Genomic DNA, 18,589 nt, shown 5'->3' on the forward strand with positions numbered 1-18,589 from the left:
TGGCCTTCTTGCAATTTTTGAATAACAGTGACTTGTGAGTCGCAATGTAACCACATTTACTTACCTTAAAATGCAATGTAACAAGGCCACAGTGCAATTTTTGCACATGTGAGTAGTGCCTAGAGTCATCATGTAGCCCTAGTCTAAAAATGTATCTTCTCCATTTCTGAATTGAATGTGGTTTTCGACCATCACTCAATGTTAAATGTGGCTCACAGCATGATAAAAAGGTTGGGGACCCTTGGTATACGCATATGAACATTGTGTAATAGCAAGGGCTGCAGAGGATATAGTCAGAATTGGGTTCCCATGTCTGGAAGTGCAGTAGAAATGACAACATAGAGGTGCTAAGGCATATGATGATGAAAACTGAGCAATGCTTTAAAAAGGGATTCCCCAGGACTTTACTACTCATAGCCTATTCTCAGGATAGCTCGTAAATAATTGTGGGGTCAACTGTTCAGGACCCCCAACAATCTGCTGATATCGGGTCAGCTGGCAGTGGGGATGGAGCTGGAAGCTGACAACTTCAACCCCATCTAGTAGCCTAGGTTAACATAGGCTGGAAGCCATGGGTGCAGGCCCACATGATAGGGTTTGCAGGGAGGGTCAACAGGCAGGGTAAGGAAAGGGGCGGAATGCAGGTGGAATATAATAGTTGTGTTACGAGTGGGATAGCACATTTTCAGTGTAGGGACAGTTTAGGTAAAGTCCTGCCCCATCTGGTTGGGACTTTGATGGCTTTGTGGATGTTGTCTGGGTGGTTGGTGAGGTTTTGGGACGTTCATGTTCACATGTATTGGTGTCATAGCAGCTAGTGGCAGGTAAGGGGGTCCTTGGAGTTGGTTCTCAATTCTTGGGAGAGGATTCATTTGGAGTATGGTCCCCTTAATTCTTAAAGCAATTCTATTGGGCCTTTGGTAATAAGGTAGCCATTTGGGGACTAGTGGTGACCCCAAGCCAGTGGTGTCAACTGGGGGTAAGAATCGCATGATGTATTAAAAATATATTCTGGGTGCCAGATCTTGTAGCTCCAAGCACCTCTCCACCTCAGTCATATAATTGTCTTATAAGACATATTATCTATTGTCATGTTTGTTTAATAAAATGGCTGATGTGGTGAATTTAATTCAACTTGAGTATCGCTCTGTGCTTTTTTTTAGTGAGGGGGCATAGAGGGAGGGAATGGTGTTGGGGTACGAATGTCGGGTTGCATGGGCAGTTGGCTGCACTGTGTGGTGAGTTGGGACCAGACTCTACAAAGCCTCGGTCATACATTGGACTATGCCTACAATTTCTAACCTGGGCTGCTGCAATGGGGACGGAGCTGTCAGCTTCCAGCTCAGGATAGGTAATCAACATTAACCCCTTAAGGACATAGCCTTTGGAGAATTTCCAGTTTTCAAAAGCCATAACTTTTTTCTATTTTTTTTGTCGGCACGGCATATAAGGGCTTGTTTTTTGAGTGGCGAACTGTAGTTTTTATTGGTGCCATTTTTGGGTACATAAACTATATTGTAAAACTTGTGTAATTATTTTTTCATAGCAGGGAGAGAAAAAGCATCAATTCTCCCATAGATTTTTTTTTTTTTACAGCGTTAATCATGCAGCATAAATTACAGAATACATTTCTGTACGGTCGGTACGGTTACAACGATACCAAAATTCTTACATTTTGGGGGGATTTTTCCACTTTTCTACAATAAAAACCTTTTTTTTGGAAATCATTTTTTTTCTAAATCACTGCATTCAAAGTCCTATAAATTTTTTATTTTTCCATGGACGATGGCCTTGTTTTTTGCGAGATGATCTGTAATTTTTATTGGTACCATTTTGGGGTACATACGGCTTTTTTTTAACACTTTTAGGGCTTTTACCCACAAACATTTTTTTTTTTGCTGCGATCTCGCTGCATTTTTTTTCCAAATGTCAATGGGACTTTCTAATGTTAAAATCGCATCGCACAAAAATTGCAAGTTTGCGTTGCTGCGATTCTTGTGCGATGCGATTTTAACATTAGAAAGTCCCATTGACGTTTGGAAAAAAAAATGCAGTGACATCGCTGTGAAAAAAAACACTAGTGGGTAAAAGCCCTTATTGCGGTTTTTGGGAGGCAAAACGCTAAAAATGTGCATTTTGCCTTAGTTTTTTAGGTTTTTTTTTTACACTTTTTGCCATGCAGGATAAAAAGTATGTTCAACTTATTGTACACATCTTTACAGATATGACGATATCAAATATGTGGGATTTAAATTTTTAAAAATTATGCTAATATGAGAAAAAGCACGAAAAAAGGTTTGCTTTTTTAACTTTTTTTGCTAGATTTTTCTTTCTTGTACCATACCAGCTCTGATCGCTATGATAAGGCATTGCAGGACTTCTGTTATCGTTATCAGGCGTCCTGTTGCCATGGTAACCCGTCGGGATCTCCGCGATTATATCGCGAGAGTTTGATGACATCACAGAGGGAGCGTGCTCCCTCTGTGAGCTCTTCTCATGCCGCGATCTACATAGATCGCGGCAGGGAAGGGGTTAACAGTGGGGCCGCTGCTCCGATGCACCCCTGATGTTGTATGGGGAGCATGGCTATTCGTGACAGCCAGCTCCTGCTGCCGGATAGTGCAAGATCTTTTATGATCTTGCGCTATCCCTAAGGTTTAACTGTATGCGCTGTTGTGCTAAGCACCTCCCCGCCAGAACGTACAGTTACTCCCTGTGTGGCGGGAAGGGGTTAAAGTCCCACCTGGTGCAGTCCCACTATACAAATGATATTTTATTCTGGTTAGCGATTCAGTAAAAACCTATTCATAGTTCTGGACCTGCTGATATTCCTTTTCTTCTTCTTTTTCATACTGTTATACTATAGGAGGAGATTAAAAATCGAAATTCGCAAATTTGTGCGCATGCCGTTGGCATGCAGATTAGTAGTTTGGGGATATTTTCCACCACTCTTGCTACTTTTCAAAAAAGTGTCTGTGACTCTTAATAAATTTGGTACATCTTACTTCAAAATATTGAGGTTTAAAGTCATCCTCCAGCCAGCCACAGGGACGAAATTTGTCCGGGGTCTGAAGGGAGTATTACCTGCTGTTCTGCTGTGGATTTACCAATTCCCAGGGCCCATCTTCAGTCTTCCAAGATGGCTGCAGCGTTCCTCTTACTACCTGATATACACTGTGCATTAGCAGTCAAACACTTCATCCTGCTTTCGGATTAGCCAGTACTGCTCACGTGAATGCTGTGGCCATCTTGGAAGACTGAAGAGTGGCCCTGAGAAATGGTGATCCACGGCAGTTCTGCGAAAGGGGAGCAGCAAGTAATATTAATCAACTATGGTCTTGGGACATATTTTGCCATTGGTGACCTTTCTATCTAGTTTAAAGGACTTTCTTAACTATATGGATAGAGTCCAAAGAGGTGTCATCAGTAATTTTAGTACAGAAACCCCCTTTAAAGTAACATCTTGGCACAGCGTTTCTGACCTGAAAAAAAAAAAAAAACACCAAGGAAACCCAGCAAAATGTTGTGTGTGAATCCAGCCGAAAGCTGCCTGCCGAAATGATTCCACCAAAAACACTACAGGTCAGAGTGGATCAGCAAATCATTTTAAATATTAAGAGCACTTTCGTAAAACTTCTGACATGTCATAAAATGTGTCGAAAAGTTTTGCTTAGTGGGTGTCTGGGTGCTGAGATCTCCACCGATCGTTGAAATGAAGGGGCTGCAGTGGTCACATTCTGCTGCATTTGTTACTATTTGGATGTTCTTGGTAGCTGAGAACCAGCTTGTAGAAGTCTATAGAAGACATTATTAGACTTCTATGAGCTAAAGGGTAACGAAATCAGCTAAACTAGCACAGCGCTCAGGTGAGTGCACCTGGACCCCGACTCATCACAGCTATCGACATATCCCTATTGCATATCAAAGTTTCATGAAAGTGAAGTTCCTCTTTAAAAACAGAAGCAAACAACAAAAAGAAAACCAAAACACATACATGTGTATTTTCATCCAACTGTGCCTAAAATTTTCCAACATGGCCGGTCACAATTTCGGCAGACAGAACTCTGCCATGACAAACAATTGTTCATGCAAATCTTTCGACCAATGGTCACCATTTCGGGTGCATTTTATGTCATGTTTAACGAGATTGAAAAATGTGTCATCAATTGCAACAAACAGAAAAAAAATGAATAAAAATATATAACACCCTCTGATTCTGCTACTAGGTTTGACCATTTTTTTGTAATATTCACTATAAACTGGCATCATCCTTCTCCATCACCAGGACCCCAGTATATCTCATTATTTGGGGTGGGTAGTAGATAATGAGAGCTCACTAATTATTAGTTGACTTGTTAGCCTTGTGGGACAAGGAACTCCTGCAAAGAAATACCTGTTCTCCGAGCCTTCTGGCTCACTTTCAATGGTCGTCGTTGCGATAGCCTGGGGAAGTGAGATGAAAGCAATCATTCTAAAGGGAATGTTAAAAGACTGAAGCCATCCAAGATCCGGCAGCAGGAGAACGCCTTCAGCTGCAGGTCTTGACACCGTGCCGAGCAGTCTGAACCCTGGGTCTTTTCAGCTCTGACCTTGCAATTATCTAAATATGTAGATGTAAGTCTCCTTCTCCTTTTATGTGTGAGAGAATTCTTCTGGAAGGAAATCGCTGCACTTACAAGAACATAGTACAAACAAACCTCATATAGTCGTTTACGTCCAGAATAAAGTGTTTGTACTTGTGGTCTTTTTTTCGCCTTCCCAGAAGCCGCTCTGAACTCCAATGTCCATTGTTTTACAATGAACAATTCAATTAATTTCCTGCGGCCTCTGGAGGTTTATGTAGCGTGAAACTTTTCCATGTTATCAAGGAACATTTAAATGCACCATAAACTCTGGCTTCGCAAGCACGACGCCACGCTCCTAGACTGCGATGTTTATCAGTTAGTTATTACTACTTCCATGTGAAGGTGTAGTACTATAGCAGTATGGATGGCCATGCTGTAAATTTGTCGGAAAGTTAATGATTAGGTCTTGTTCCGTGGTTCTTTGAAGATCTTAAGATATTGGCTTACTAAGCTGAGCGTGAATCAGTGGAGTAAAATATCTTAAAAGGGGTTTTATGAGATTAGAAAAAAAGGGTCTGCCTGTTTCCAGAAACTTTTTGTTATAGGCTGTGGTTGATATAGTGCCGAACTGCAATACCATGCACAACCCACGGACAAGAGTGGAGCTATTTTTTGATATTTTTCTTCTAATCTCATACTACCCCCCTTTTTTTAAAAGGGTTGTCCCATCAGGGCAACCTCTGTTCATATTGAAGCTTCCCTCTGGTGAAATGCTTGGCTGGTATAATGCTTAGCAAGTAGCTTTTAGCACTGGGAGTAGTTGTGGCCATGTACAAATTTCATCTTTAACACTGGGAAATGTAGCATTACATGGTGCCCAATAAAGTCAGTGGTGGACCATGTACTACATGGTGGTGGCTAGTAGTCCAGAATGACAGACGGTACTTATAATAGCTCTCCACTACGACAGGGTGCACAAGTTGGCACCTCCCCCATCTGTGACAACCATATAATCTAATAGGCCCTATGGACAGGAATCAAGATGATAGGATAACTTGTTTAAATAGGACCTGTCATTTAAACAAACTTTGCATACTGTACATCAGTAGTACAAGCCAACATTTCTTATTAGAGAGAAATACTTCTTTCTGCACTTCTCCGCTACTTCTCCCTACCCCCCGCCCCCCACACACTCACCTTATGCACTTATCATCCACCCCCAATTCACTGCTAAAATCCGTCTTGAGATACACAATAGATTATCATGCTACCTTCTGCCTGCAGTAGTCAGTGGAGAGGAAAGCATCTGCAGAGAGGGCGAGGGGCACAGACACACGCACACAAAGAGATATCGCGGTTGGCTCTGGTTAGTGTTTACTGTCTCACCTCCGTTTTTGATACACAGCTATGCTGCTCAGCCCTGCTATATAATGTCCTCCATGCTCTACTTCTGAGTGAATGTTTCAGAAGGATGTTCCTTTGTGTGCAGTGTATGGAGACATCCTAGTAGCTGGTCTCCACCCACCAGCTTAGGGAAGGCTAAGTATTAGAAAAACTACTCATGGAGGGAAAAACTGGTGATCAATGCAGGATACGTGTCCTATAATGGTCTGAAATAGTGTTATTCCACATGTACACAAACAGCAGCTTATTCTGAAAAGCCATGTGAAGTGAATGGTACGTTTTTCAATAAGATGTAGTGATAGACATGCAGAAAATTCAGCTGATTCAATTCTTAGGTTGGGTGTTGGAGAGATAATAGATGTGTGGGGATAAAATTATGCTCTGGCAGAAATCTATTTACGCTTATTGGCATAATAGCATTATAAAAACAATATATGGCAAGGAATCCAAGTTAGCACAAGCTGTCTGCTTCCGTGTCTTCTCAATTAGCTCCACAATGGACTATCTTTTCGGTTTCCAAAACCAGTCCTCAGGATAAGTCATCAATAGTTGATTGGTGGGCGTCCGCCACTCGGATCCCTGATCTATTAGTGTTCTTCTGGTGGCTGCCAATGTGTATGGAGTAGGAAGCAGATAGCTCGTTATACATTGCAGTGGCCCTGTTTGGTAAAGCAAGCACTGTTTCCATTGCATTCAGTGCCCGCATTACCAACCATTTAGATTAGGGTTGCAGTTGGCTCATTGATTAATTTTTGACGGCCATCAGAGAGAAAAAAGATGCCACAACCTAAGGCAACGGGCACTATTTTTTGACAAGCGGGTAGTCTCCCTTTATGTTACATATATGCCTATAATTTATTTTGTATACTATACTAGGGGAAAATTCATATTTGCCATTTTTGTGCCGTCTTGTAAATGCAGTTATTTTATTTCTTTTCTGTATATGCCTAACAGTTCATAGAATGGTGAAGGTAATGCCTGGACTGATAATTCAGAATTGGTCATACTTGTATTTTTTCTTTCAGATAACCTAGCATTGAGGGGTGACTAAAGACATGGACTGTACAACGCCTCAGAAGAAGGGACTATTTTTGCTTAAGATGCTGTGGCTTATACTGACATGCTTGGTAAGTAATCTGGAAGAAGTTTGCTACTTTAGAATTATCTTGCAATCCCTTGAGGTCTCAGATTCTCTTGTGTAGAGAGTGCCTTGCAGAGTATACTGTCACACATTAGAGAATCCTGTTTATCAGCAACCAGTGAATAATCACATCCCGTCTTGTACAAACACGCTCCGCATAGCTGTGGTGTCTCTACATAACACATTGAACAACTTCAAAGTCTTTTTACTTAAACTGAATCCAGATACCATATAAGCGGAGAAAAATGTGCGGTTAGAGCTAATAATAAGCTACCAAGCAGAGAACTTGTATATTGCTTGCGGTCGGCTGGGGGATTATTTTCCATTTGTTATATTGCCACCACAAGTATTATTGGTTTGGAATTTTAGAACTGTAACATTGGTGCTGCATTACTATGAAAGAGCAGCTAACTACTCCATTACAGTTAAGGCTCTATTCACATCTGCATTGGGGGCTCCGTTCAGAACCGCCGGCGCCGATCCAGCATGAAATGCCGGATGAAATAGTCGTCCATACAGTGCAAAGAATTGCGAGGTTGATGGGGAGTGCTGATGGTGCGGATTTTGACTCTCTTTCCTCTCCGTAAATACTGCGGGTTTTGCCATAGAATTTCCCACTGCAGCAAATCTGCAGCATTTCTGCTACGTGTGAACATACCTTTGATACTTTTACAGAAAGTGAAAATCCGTGTCAAAGTCCACAGCATTCCCGCATCAAAAACCACTTCAAATTTCACACCATTGGTGTGGATTTCGGTGTGGATTTTGGTGCGGATCCGCAGCTGATTTCACTCTTTCACACAATGGTGTGGTTTTGATGCAGTTTTTCATGCGGACAGGCTGCAGAATTATGCTACTTTCACACGAGCATGAACTCTTGAGCGAGTTTTGTGCGTTGCAAGACGCACAAAACTTGAATGAATGTGAACGCCATTCTTTTGAATGGAGTCATACACATGAGCGATGTTTTCCATCACAGCAATGCTGCGAGGAAAAAAATCGCAGCATGTCCAATTTTTCGCATATCTCAGAATGTAGCACCCAGTGATTTCATTAGACCTTAAATACATCGCATTGCACTTGCATACCGTGGGATGTACATATGAGTGCAAGTGAGGTTTCCCACGGAAATCAATGGGAAACACTTTTGAATATTCACACGAGAGAGAATTGGAATTCCACAGAAGCGATGCAAAGCATTTTTGCATCGGCGGGTAAAATGGACATTAACGAGTGCTCGTCCGTGTGAAACCATCCTTACACTTAGACAGGATTAGGAAACCTGCCTTGATGCGTGCAGTTAATGGTATTCCATAAGGGAATAGAGTCTGTCACATTCTTTTTAATCATTTGCATTTGTTTTATATAGTGGCTTTTTTATTCCAGTTTTTTAAGACACAGAGCTGACTGCTGAGGGGCGTTATAATTTAGGTGCATCTATATACACACTAGTTTTCCTAGGTAGGTCGGGAGGATCCCAAACTCGAAGCTATTATCTCCAGTATGGTGTTCAGCAGTGGAGGGCAGGGACACTCACGGAAAGCTCTTGATTGTTATGGATTTCCATTGACTTCAGAGGGCAGGCAGTCCTTCTGCTATCTTTCCTGCCGCGGCAGTAGAGGGACAATCAGCGGGGACTATTTTTAGATAAAAAAGCTTTACTATTTGCATTCGCCATTCTGGCTCCTCATCTAGTTGTTCCAATCTGTAATGCTTCCCCTCCCACATGCAGCTGGCAGAATTTGGCAGCGTTCTGTTTTAATAAAACTAATTCGTCCACCAAAATCAATTATTCATTTTATGTCTCTGAAGAATAATTGTTTCAAAGTAAATGTGCAAACATGCTGACATCTGCAGGCCACATGCTAATAGGATCCTCTGAAACACCTATTATTACTTAAGGGCCATTTAGACACAACGTTTATCGCTCAAAATTTGCTCAAAAGCCGTCTTATGAGTGATCATTGTTTCGTCTAAACACACGGCTATCGTGCACTGTTCGTTCATCACTCATTTCTAGAAAATAGTGATGAGCCTTATCAGCGCCGTACGCTAATATCTCAGTGGGCAGTACTGATAACATTCTTTCAGCTGGTATCCTGCAGGCAGTTCTCAGCAGGACACCAGCTGAAAGCTCAGAAAACAATGCAGCTGTTTGCATATACAAAACAGCTGCATTGTTCTCCGAGCTATGGCTGCGGTATCCCGCTCCACCTGCATAACTCTTTAAGTAGCTAATTAGCTACTTAGAGTTATGCAAAGATGATCGCTCAAAACTGATACTCAAACTGTCGTTTGAGCAAATTTTGAGTGATCATCGCTCCATGTAAATGGGCCTTTACTCTGCATGTAAGAGAGACGCTGATCATGTGCATCGCTTTTCATTATCTGTGGGGCTGCTTTACTGCTTAAAGTATTACCCCTTATCTTGAAAACCTGACTCATTGGGGGAAATATATAAAGGGCTTTGCACCAGTTTTCTGGCAGAAAAAAAGTTGCAAATTCTGGTGTACGCCAAAGTGGTTAGAGCTTAGCAAAAGAGGCGGACCTACAAATTTACTAATTGATGCTAGAAAATGGCTCAAATTATAGCACATATACGGCTGTCCATGCATTAGAAAATTAAATCTACATCAGCTATGTGCCAAATTTATCAAGAGTCATGCGCCTCTACATTTAGTGCATCCTATACCAGTGCACTTTAAATTAAGATTGGTCTATTAAGCGCCTGTCTTGAAGGGAATCTGTCACCACCTCTTTGAAGGTAGAATAAGATAATGATAGGCATGCTGATTGCAGCAATATGTCTATGTAGGTGTTTTGGAGAAGCTTGTATTTAATTAGTTACAGACACACAGGGGAGTACAGGAAGTAGTCCTCAATACTCATGAACTCTGGTTAGCTCTACAGTTTTCTCCTATGTACAGCAATTGGAAGACAGCTGTCAATCGGTGTAAGGACTGTGGGGTGGACATAGCCCCATGAGTGGGCTGCTCATGAGTATGGAGGACTAGTCCTCTGTGTGGCTACTCATAATAAAATGCAAGCTTCCCCCAAACTACAGCACTGATACGTAATCATTGTGTTTGTCGCTACCTTATACCGCACTCAGATGGCGACAGGTTCACTTAACCTTTTACATGCCGAATAAGGATCCACCTCAATACAAAGCAAGGCAGCAACTGTGTGAATCTACTGTTCCAATTTTTGAACGTTGGCAGATAAAAAGTTAAATAAATTTCCCCCACTCTCTGTAATATTGCATCAGTACTTATGTTATATTGGCAATTCATTCCCTATGTCATCTTATTAGAAGATTATATCAATGGAGGAAGCTGGGCTCTTACAGTGGCCCCAAACAAAAGGGGCCCTGTCATTCTTTTTCTTATGACTACATCCTTTTAGCTGAATTGGAGTAGAGGAACCATGGCTATTTACTAAGTAAAGGGATTTCTGTATTCAGGGTAAGTGTAATGATGTTTGATCTGAGAGCGAACTTTTAGGATATTTCAAATAACTGCAAAAAACTTGCTCTGAACTGTTGAACCTTCATGAAGTTCCTGGTGTGTAATTATTAGGGACAATCAGAGTATTACATTGATGGAACACGCATTTGTATTGCCATGTTCTAGCCATGGCTTTTAGGCTACATTCACACGAACTAGTGCAAATTAGGTCAGTGAAAAGCGGACTGATTTCACTAAGTGTCTGCGTGTTGTACATAAGGGACCTTTCATAAGGATGGATGTTCCCCAACCGTGTTGTGAAATCTGCCCTCCTGCAGAATATTCAACCCCAAAGTCCACATTGCCAAAGCACAGATTTTGGTGCGGAATTGAAAATAGCAGAATCCTGCCGGTAATTCTGCATCCAAACCTGCAGTTAGCATTGTGGATTTTGGTGTTGAATTGAAGGGCAGCATATTCTGTGAAAGGTCCCTAAGTTTTGGTTAAACTTTTGTGTACATTAACACTTCTTGCGGTGGAATAGTTAGAACTACAAGTATTTAAACTGCCTTTTACAGTTCTTGGATTCTTATCCAAACCTTTTTATAGATGGCACGGCTTGACGTGAAGATGGTTTTTTCACAATTTTAAACATCTACATATATAATGTGACATTGAGAGATGTAACATCTGTTATCCTGGGAGTAAATGATTCACAGGGGGAACTTTTTAACACCTTCCCTTAGGCTCATTTCTCAGGATGTGAAATATCAAAAGAACTCAACTGATGGTGCGTGCAGGTTTGGAGAAAAGAGTAAATCCACAAATAATATCAGTCCTACCCTGTAGGGATCATACCGCAGGTGTACATTAGTCCTTCCTGAAACCGATTCAGTGCAATCTAATAGGACACCTTGCTCACAGCCAAAAAATAGTTTTAGGTCAAAAATGTTGTAAGCATATTAAAAACATAAACTGTTTAGAAGTTTCCACTGCCCAATCTCAAAGTTGCTTTCTTTTTATACATCTTTCTGAAATGCACAGTCTTTTGTATCTAGTATATTCCACATATGAACAAACAAGATTAAAGGGTCACGCGGTGACTAATTCTCAATGATTATAACGTGTACCCCAGTATATATAAGTCAGGGTGCGGGCAGACGAGCGCATAAACGGCGCGTTTTTGCGACCAAATGTATATACGTGACCATCTGAGGCAATGGTTTCGAATGTATTCGTTCACATGGGCGATTTTACGGCGCGTAAAAACGGCGATTCGAAAAAAAACGGAACATATGCAACCGAAATACGCGCCAACGCATATTCGATCGCCGAAAAGACCGTTTGCAAAGTAGGAACAAACGAAAATACGCTTTCTAGCTCTGGTCGTGATCGGTGAAAAACGATCGCTCGGGCGATTATACGTTGCGCTCGTGCGAACATAAATACGCCTACGCTCGTCTGCCCGCACCCTCAGGGTGTCTTCTTGATTTTATCTTGTCACGGTGGCAAAATGGGATGAAACAAAAGCATTGATTTAAGTGGTTTTATTTTTACTAGCTGGATTCTTTGATGTTAATACTACACGCGAGAAAAGATAAGACTTGCCCTTTCTTCTTTCTCGCAGGTACTTTTTCTATGTGCCAGAAAGATAGGACAGGACTATAGATGAGCAAGTATACTCGCTAAAGGCAATTGCTCGAGCGAGCATTGCCTTTAGCGAGTATCTCCCCCGCTCGAGACAGAAGGTTCGGGTGCCGGCAGCGGGCACGGAGCTGCGGGGGAGAGCGGAGCGGAAAGAAGGGGAGATCTGGCTGACTGCCACTAATCACTGCTCCCCCGTTCCGGCACCCGAATCTTCCGTCTCGAGCGGGGGAGATACTCGCTAAAGGCAATGCTCGTTCGAGCAATTGCCTTTAGCGAGTATACTCGCTCATCTCTAGACAGGACCCATCTTCCAGCTTTTTTTTCTTTCAAACTCATGCGCAATAGCACGGAGTTAGAATAGTCACAAAAAACAAACCCCAGTCCATGCACTAATATGCTCCGTAGTGGCAAGCCTATTAGTGCATACGCCCACCTGTTTAAGCCCTCAGCTAGTATCACCTTGGTTAGTTATTCTTTTCTGTGTAAACATTTCTGGAATCCTTTTCATTTGGGTCACGTGATCTCATTATGACCACCTGGGAATTACTGGTCTCTTTGTTCTCTCCAGAAGTCATTATTTCAGTCACCAGAATTTCTCTCTGATTAAAGAGAAATCATAGTTTGGACTATACCACACAAGCTCTTCACATGAGGGAGGGACGACCAGAAATTCCTGTCATTGTTACTGCTGATGATTAGAGGTGCCAGTCACACTGTTATAATGAAGGAGATCACGTGTGATCTTCCTGACTGTATACTTATGGTCTTTAGCTTATTTAGGCCAGCTGCACACAAATGGGTCAGATTCCAGATGCGAGATCCCACACTGGAATCCGACCCTGTGCCTGGCTGGTGACCCCGCGTACCTGTCTTCTTTATCTTTCTCTACTGCGGATGGTCCGGACTGCTCGCCATCGGACATGTGCAGTACAGATTTTCCCGCACCATCCCTGGACGATGATGCGGGTCCGGCGACCCTTCCACAATGTTAATTGAGGAAGGGCCGCGGGCCGGACGCCTTACATTGACTTCAAAGGAAGCCGTCTGTGTGGACACCGCACAAAGATAGAGCATGCTGCGATTTGTTTCCTCCACAAGTGGAAAATCGCAATTCATTTCCGCTCATGTGCAGAAAAAAGCGGTTTTCCATAGCACGCTATGGATGGTATTTGCTGCGAAACCCAGAGTCAGACGCCCGCCCTGGATTCCGCAATGCAAATATGCCCGTGTGCAGGCGGCCATAGAAGGAACATAGAGGTTATTGTTAATGACACTGTCCTCCCAGCAGGCAAAGTATGTGCTGGCTCTAGCTGGTAATCTGATGCTATGTAGATGCATCATGGGGTTGCTAGAACAGCACAAAGGAAGAGAAATCGGGGAGAAATTTAAAAATCAAAATATTGTTTGATAAGTATCAGACAGAAGGCTGCACTGCAAGGAAGTGACTGCAATATACATAGGAGAGGTCCCGAGTGTGCCAATCTGGCGCAGTGATTGAAAAATGTATTTCCGCTGGAGTGGCCCTTTATTTACATATTTTACCTATTCATGCAGAGCATTGCATTTGTTGCTACACTTGGCACCAATCTTTTAATGAACTGGGATTACATGCATGAATGCGTCATTTTAAATATGGCATCTCCAAGTGTCGAAGTTTCCTAGAGTAAACGATAATGTACCTTTTTCTCTTCTTCTATCCTTAGGTTACCAAAACACTTTCAGAAGTTGGAGACTGCAAAGAGCAGGAGTACTTTGATTACACTGGGAACTGTCGACCCTGCAAGCAGTGTGGTCCGGGCAAGGAACTATCAAAGGTATAATGACTCTTACGGACTAGTAAATATGGTGGGAAAAATAACTTATAGTCAATATGTATAAAACACTCCACAGAGAGTGAAGGAAAAGGTGTTTTCTACCCAATGAAAAGTATAAGCAGGCTGCCCGAGCAACACTTTTCTTCAGCTGATCGCAAGGGTTTCCATTGGCTTTGCCAATTTTTGGGGTGGCTTTTTTGAAACCTTAAACACCTGCATCTTAAACATTAAATATGAGCAATTGCATCTTATTTAAAGGAGATTGTGTCAACATGCACAACTCCTTTCAAAATGTGGGGTCCGAGGCGACAGCTGATCACTCTTGGCTACCCCAGCAAAGAGCTGGTATTCTTGAGAAAAGTCGCAGCCATCAACAAATTTCCACTGCAGTAGCCTGTGGTTTAACAGGTCGACCATTCATGCGAACAGCCTTCTTTTATTTACAATGGGACACGGTATGTCTAGATAGGAGCTGCTCTTACAGAGCTGTTCTCCATTCCAGCCATAGAGGGGGTTCCCAAATAGGGGATCCCTCTCTGACAGTCATATGCCATAATAGGGCGTATGAACAGGGAATGTCATCTTAGCACAACTGTTTTAATGGCAGAGGCTCCCATGGCTAAAGTAAGTTCTTCAAACGATGAAAGAATATATTGCATAAATTGTAATCGCATAATATGTTAGCAGTTCCAAACGCGATGTACACTTTGGCATCTTAAAGGGGTTGTCTGCTCAGGGCAATACCTCTTTCTTACAAGAATGCTCTGCAGATGAGCTGATCACAAATTGGGTGCTCCAGAGATCAGCCTAGTCTGGGAGGGAGCTTAGTAGCAAGTCTTTAGTTTCCCTGTAGCACCTCCACAGGAGAAATTAAACATTACACATTTCCCCTTGAATACAATGCCTTGTCCACATTATGCATAGACAACATAGGTGACTGTCCTAAACAGTAGAACTCCTTCTCCATCGAGTCAGAACTCTCTTATAGAGTATTGAAAATAGTTTTTTTTTTTTCTTAACGAGGCTACCCCTTTAAAGTTCACGAAAGTTGTGCCTCATGACTACTTTATTTTTATGAGTGCTTCTTTGATGTAACAGTAATGCTATCAGAATCGGAAGGATTTTAGCTGGCGTGTATTTGACATGGATATTAAATAATGACTTTACCAAAGGCAAGTAATTTAGTATTTGGATGCCACTATAGCTGGAGAGTCAGAAGCGGGTACAGTACATCTGTTATTCTACACACTTGATCGTTATGAGCTCTTCCTCATTCCCTTTGTTACATAATACAAAAAAGCCTCTTTTATACTTTCGCTCCATTGCTTTTTTTTTTTTTTCCTTCGAGGCTGCTATTTTCTTGCAGCAGTAGAAAAGACGTGGACTTTAACAAGCGATCCAGGGGGCATGACATTATGTACCGGGGCTTATTGCAGGTTTAGGATTTGGCAGTAACCTCAAACATCTGTTGAAGCCGAGATGAATAAAAATGTAGATGGTTTTGATTTACAGTCAGCTGGAGAGAGCACATCTCTGGAGCTGCAGAACTGGCATTCAGTAAAAGAATGTGGCCGTAAAAGTGGAATGACACAGATTCCTGTAAGACAAGTCGCTTGGATGAGGGGATTTTCTTCCTACAGAATCTGTTGGCATTTTTATTATTTCTCTGCTGAGCATTAAGACGCTACGAGCCCCGATTGGTAACCGTAAGCCCTTGAGTCGTCTTCTAATATGAAGATATGGAAAAATGTTGTTCAGCTGTTCTCGTAGTTACACCTCCTATTAATGGGTTACAGTATTCCCATTATAGACATTTATGGCATGTTCATAAGATATGCCATAAATGTCTTCCCAAGTCTCTCACCAACACCTTTTTGAAAAACGACGGGTCCCCCAAATGGCCCGTTGAGGCACCGCGAACTGCCATGTCCAAGCAGAAAGTGATTATGAGTGCGTGCAGCTCTCTCCTTTCACTTGTATAGGAATTACGGAAAAGCATGTTCGCAGTTTTGGAATCTCCCACAACACACGTACACAACTACCTCTCCATACATTCTCTGCCTAAATGCTGGGGGCACCTCACTGGGCAGCTCAGGAAACTCCTGTTCTCCACATTGGCATGAGTCATGGGAAACCCCATTCTCCACTTTGGTACAGAACCAACATCTATCAGATATTTATGCCATAAATGTCTAAGTTGGGAATCCCTCTACAGCTGGGAGACAACCAATATGGCTGCCATTCCAGCTCTCACAGGGGTTGTCACCCGGCTTCGAGCAATTGGGAAGATTTGCCACTATAAAAGGGAGTCACCTCTACATACATAACTAAACAGAGTTAATGTTCAGCCCATTGGAAAGCATGTGTTTTCTCCTGCTGACACATTGCGGGAAAAGTGCGTGATTTCGTCGACTGTGTGAAAGCGGCCTTAGGGCTTATTCACACAAGCCTATAGCGGCTGGGTTTTCACGCCTGGCTGATATACGCTGCCCCTTTCATGCATTGGCTTACACTGGGGCGTATTTCTGCCAGCAGCTGCATAGATTCCTATGGAAGCCTATGCTAGCTGCCGGGGAAGGAAGGTGGGAGGGAGTTTAGCAGCGTGACTACTAAACTCCTTCCCTCTTCTCTTCTCTTCTTCTCCCCTTTCTGCTTTTTGCAATGGGAAGGGGTGGGGGCGGAGCTAAGCCTCACCTCCTCCCATTGCTGACTGCTGACAAGGGGCAGGGGGGGCTTAGCTCCGCCTCTGTCTCACCCCCTCCCATTGCAAACAGCCGGAGGGGAGGAGAGAGAAGGTGAACCGGCGAGGGGGAGGGAAATGGAAATGTCTCCCCAGGCCCCACGGCATTGCGGCCTTGGAACATATGCGCTGAGTCCTTTGCCTTTCATGCGTTTTTTCGGCGCCGGTGGGCGCACGTTAAACGCCTACGGCCGTGTAGCTGAGCCCTTAGGGTTATGTCACACGTGTGTATTTGTGCATGCAATATGCAGTGAATAAAACCCATTGATTTCAATGAGTTCATTCACAGAAGGACATTTTGCTTGTGCATTTCATTTGCGCAAAAAAATACGCAGCCTCCTCTATTTCTCTGCGTATTTGCACAGGAAAATAGCACATATCGAACGAATTGCACTAACTGCAATAGGAGCATTTTTGTGTTTGTTTTTTACGCTTACAAATACACATGTTTTTTTGGGGGGCGCAGGTAATACGCACAGCTGGGTGCAAAAATGCTTCCGCTCGTGTGACGCCAGCTTTAGATTATAGACTTCTAAGCTCTGAGTATTTTGGCGCATATTGTTGCACTAAGACCTGCGCATTTACACGTACATTTGCACTGCATATTTGTATGATGAGCATTGCGTGTTTGTGCATGTCTGGGCGTGTTTTACAGTGTTTTTTGAGTGTGCAAACTGTGCGTATTTTCATACATAAATAATATGAAAAAAAAGGTTTAGTACTGTGTCAGCCAGTAGAGCAAAATGTGATTGTCCTCAGTAAGAGAAACCAAGTAATCTTGTAGATATGATACCTTTTAATGGCTAACAAAAATACATGATGTTATAGCGGCTAATGAATCGTTAGCCTGACGAAGGACCAACAATAGAAGGCAAGTACTTTACTTATTGCATTATGTAGCTGTAGGTAGAACTATGGGAAGTTCTTCTTTGCAGTTGTTTCTATATTTTTAGAGAAACCCTTTAAATTAAATGAACGTTTTGAACTTTTATTTGTTATTTTTGTGCAATTTGCAAGCAGTTGACTTGTTTTAAAACTGTCTGCGTATTTACCCCATTGTCCCAGTAGATGAGGGGCCAGCACTGCAGGACACGTCTTTGGCAATGCACAGAGAAAGGTGTGGTTTCTATTCACAGCGGTTAAGTGGAATGCCTGTGAACGTCTACCCAGCTCCTGCTCATTCACATCCTTGACTTCATTAGAAAACAGATACCTCACTGAGCTGTGCCATAAGCCGCTGATAATGCAGCAGTGGGAGCCCTTGAAACCCCTTTATCATTCAAATGCCCCTATGCTTTCTCATACACAGCGGAGGGCTAGCTTTTGCCTATAGGAGTAAGGGAGATTATTAGCCCTGAAAACCACATTGCAAGCTGCTGGAAGATGCTTTGTTTCTGATAAGCACTCTGATCATTAAGACGCTGGATCTACTAACGTGGGCTGCACAGAAGTCCAATTAATTATTCCCCCCTCCCTTCATTTGATACCCATATGTATGCAGCACCACCTGTCTGCACCCGTTCACTTGTGCCATTTCCAGTAAATGTTAGTCGTCTTATTAAGTTTGTTTTAAGGGAGAGTAAAGACAATTTACAAAAAATATCACTGGTAGATGTACAGGAAACCTTTATTTTGGCCCCCTTTAGTCAGGATATCTTCAGTGGCTTCTTGGTTATTTCTGTTCCTGGGTGACAACCATCTCTGCCTTTTCTGTTGTCATTTGTAACCTAAAAGATTTGAATTCAGCAATTTTCCCATCATGAGGCCCGCACTGAGGAGCTGGGAGGGTAGAGTTGGCACCTGTCACGGTGGCTCTTACCAGACTCCTCCCC

General features: G+C 42.6%; 1 protein-coding gene across 1 annotated transcript in view; it reads left to right on the forward strand.

Annotated features, from left to right (window-relative positions):
- TNFRSF19 (TNF receptor superfamily member 19) overlaps positions 1-18,589 on the forward strand; it is a 77,271-nt gene that overhangs the window by 11,996 nt on the left and 46,686 nt on the right. Inside the window, exons 2-3 of the mRNA XM_066582259.1 lie at positions 6,995-7,096; positions 13,907-14,017. Of these exons, the coding sequence (XP_066438356.1) occupies positions 7,025-7,096; positions 13,907-14,017 (183 nt within the window). The 5' untranslated portion in view covers positions 6,995-7,024. The remainder of the gene's footprint in view (positions 1-6,994; positions 7,097-13,906; positions 14,018-18,589) is intronic.

The sequence above is a fragment of the Eleutherodactylus coqui genome, chromosome 1 (assembly GCF_035609145.1).
Source record: "Eleutherodactylus coqui strain aEleCoq1 chromosome 1, aEleCoq1.hap1, whole genome shotgun sequence".
NCBI classification, from domain to species: domain Eukaryota; kingdom Metazoa; phylum Chordata; class Amphibia; order Anura; family Eleutherodactylidae; genus Eleutherodactylus; species Eleutherodactylus coqui.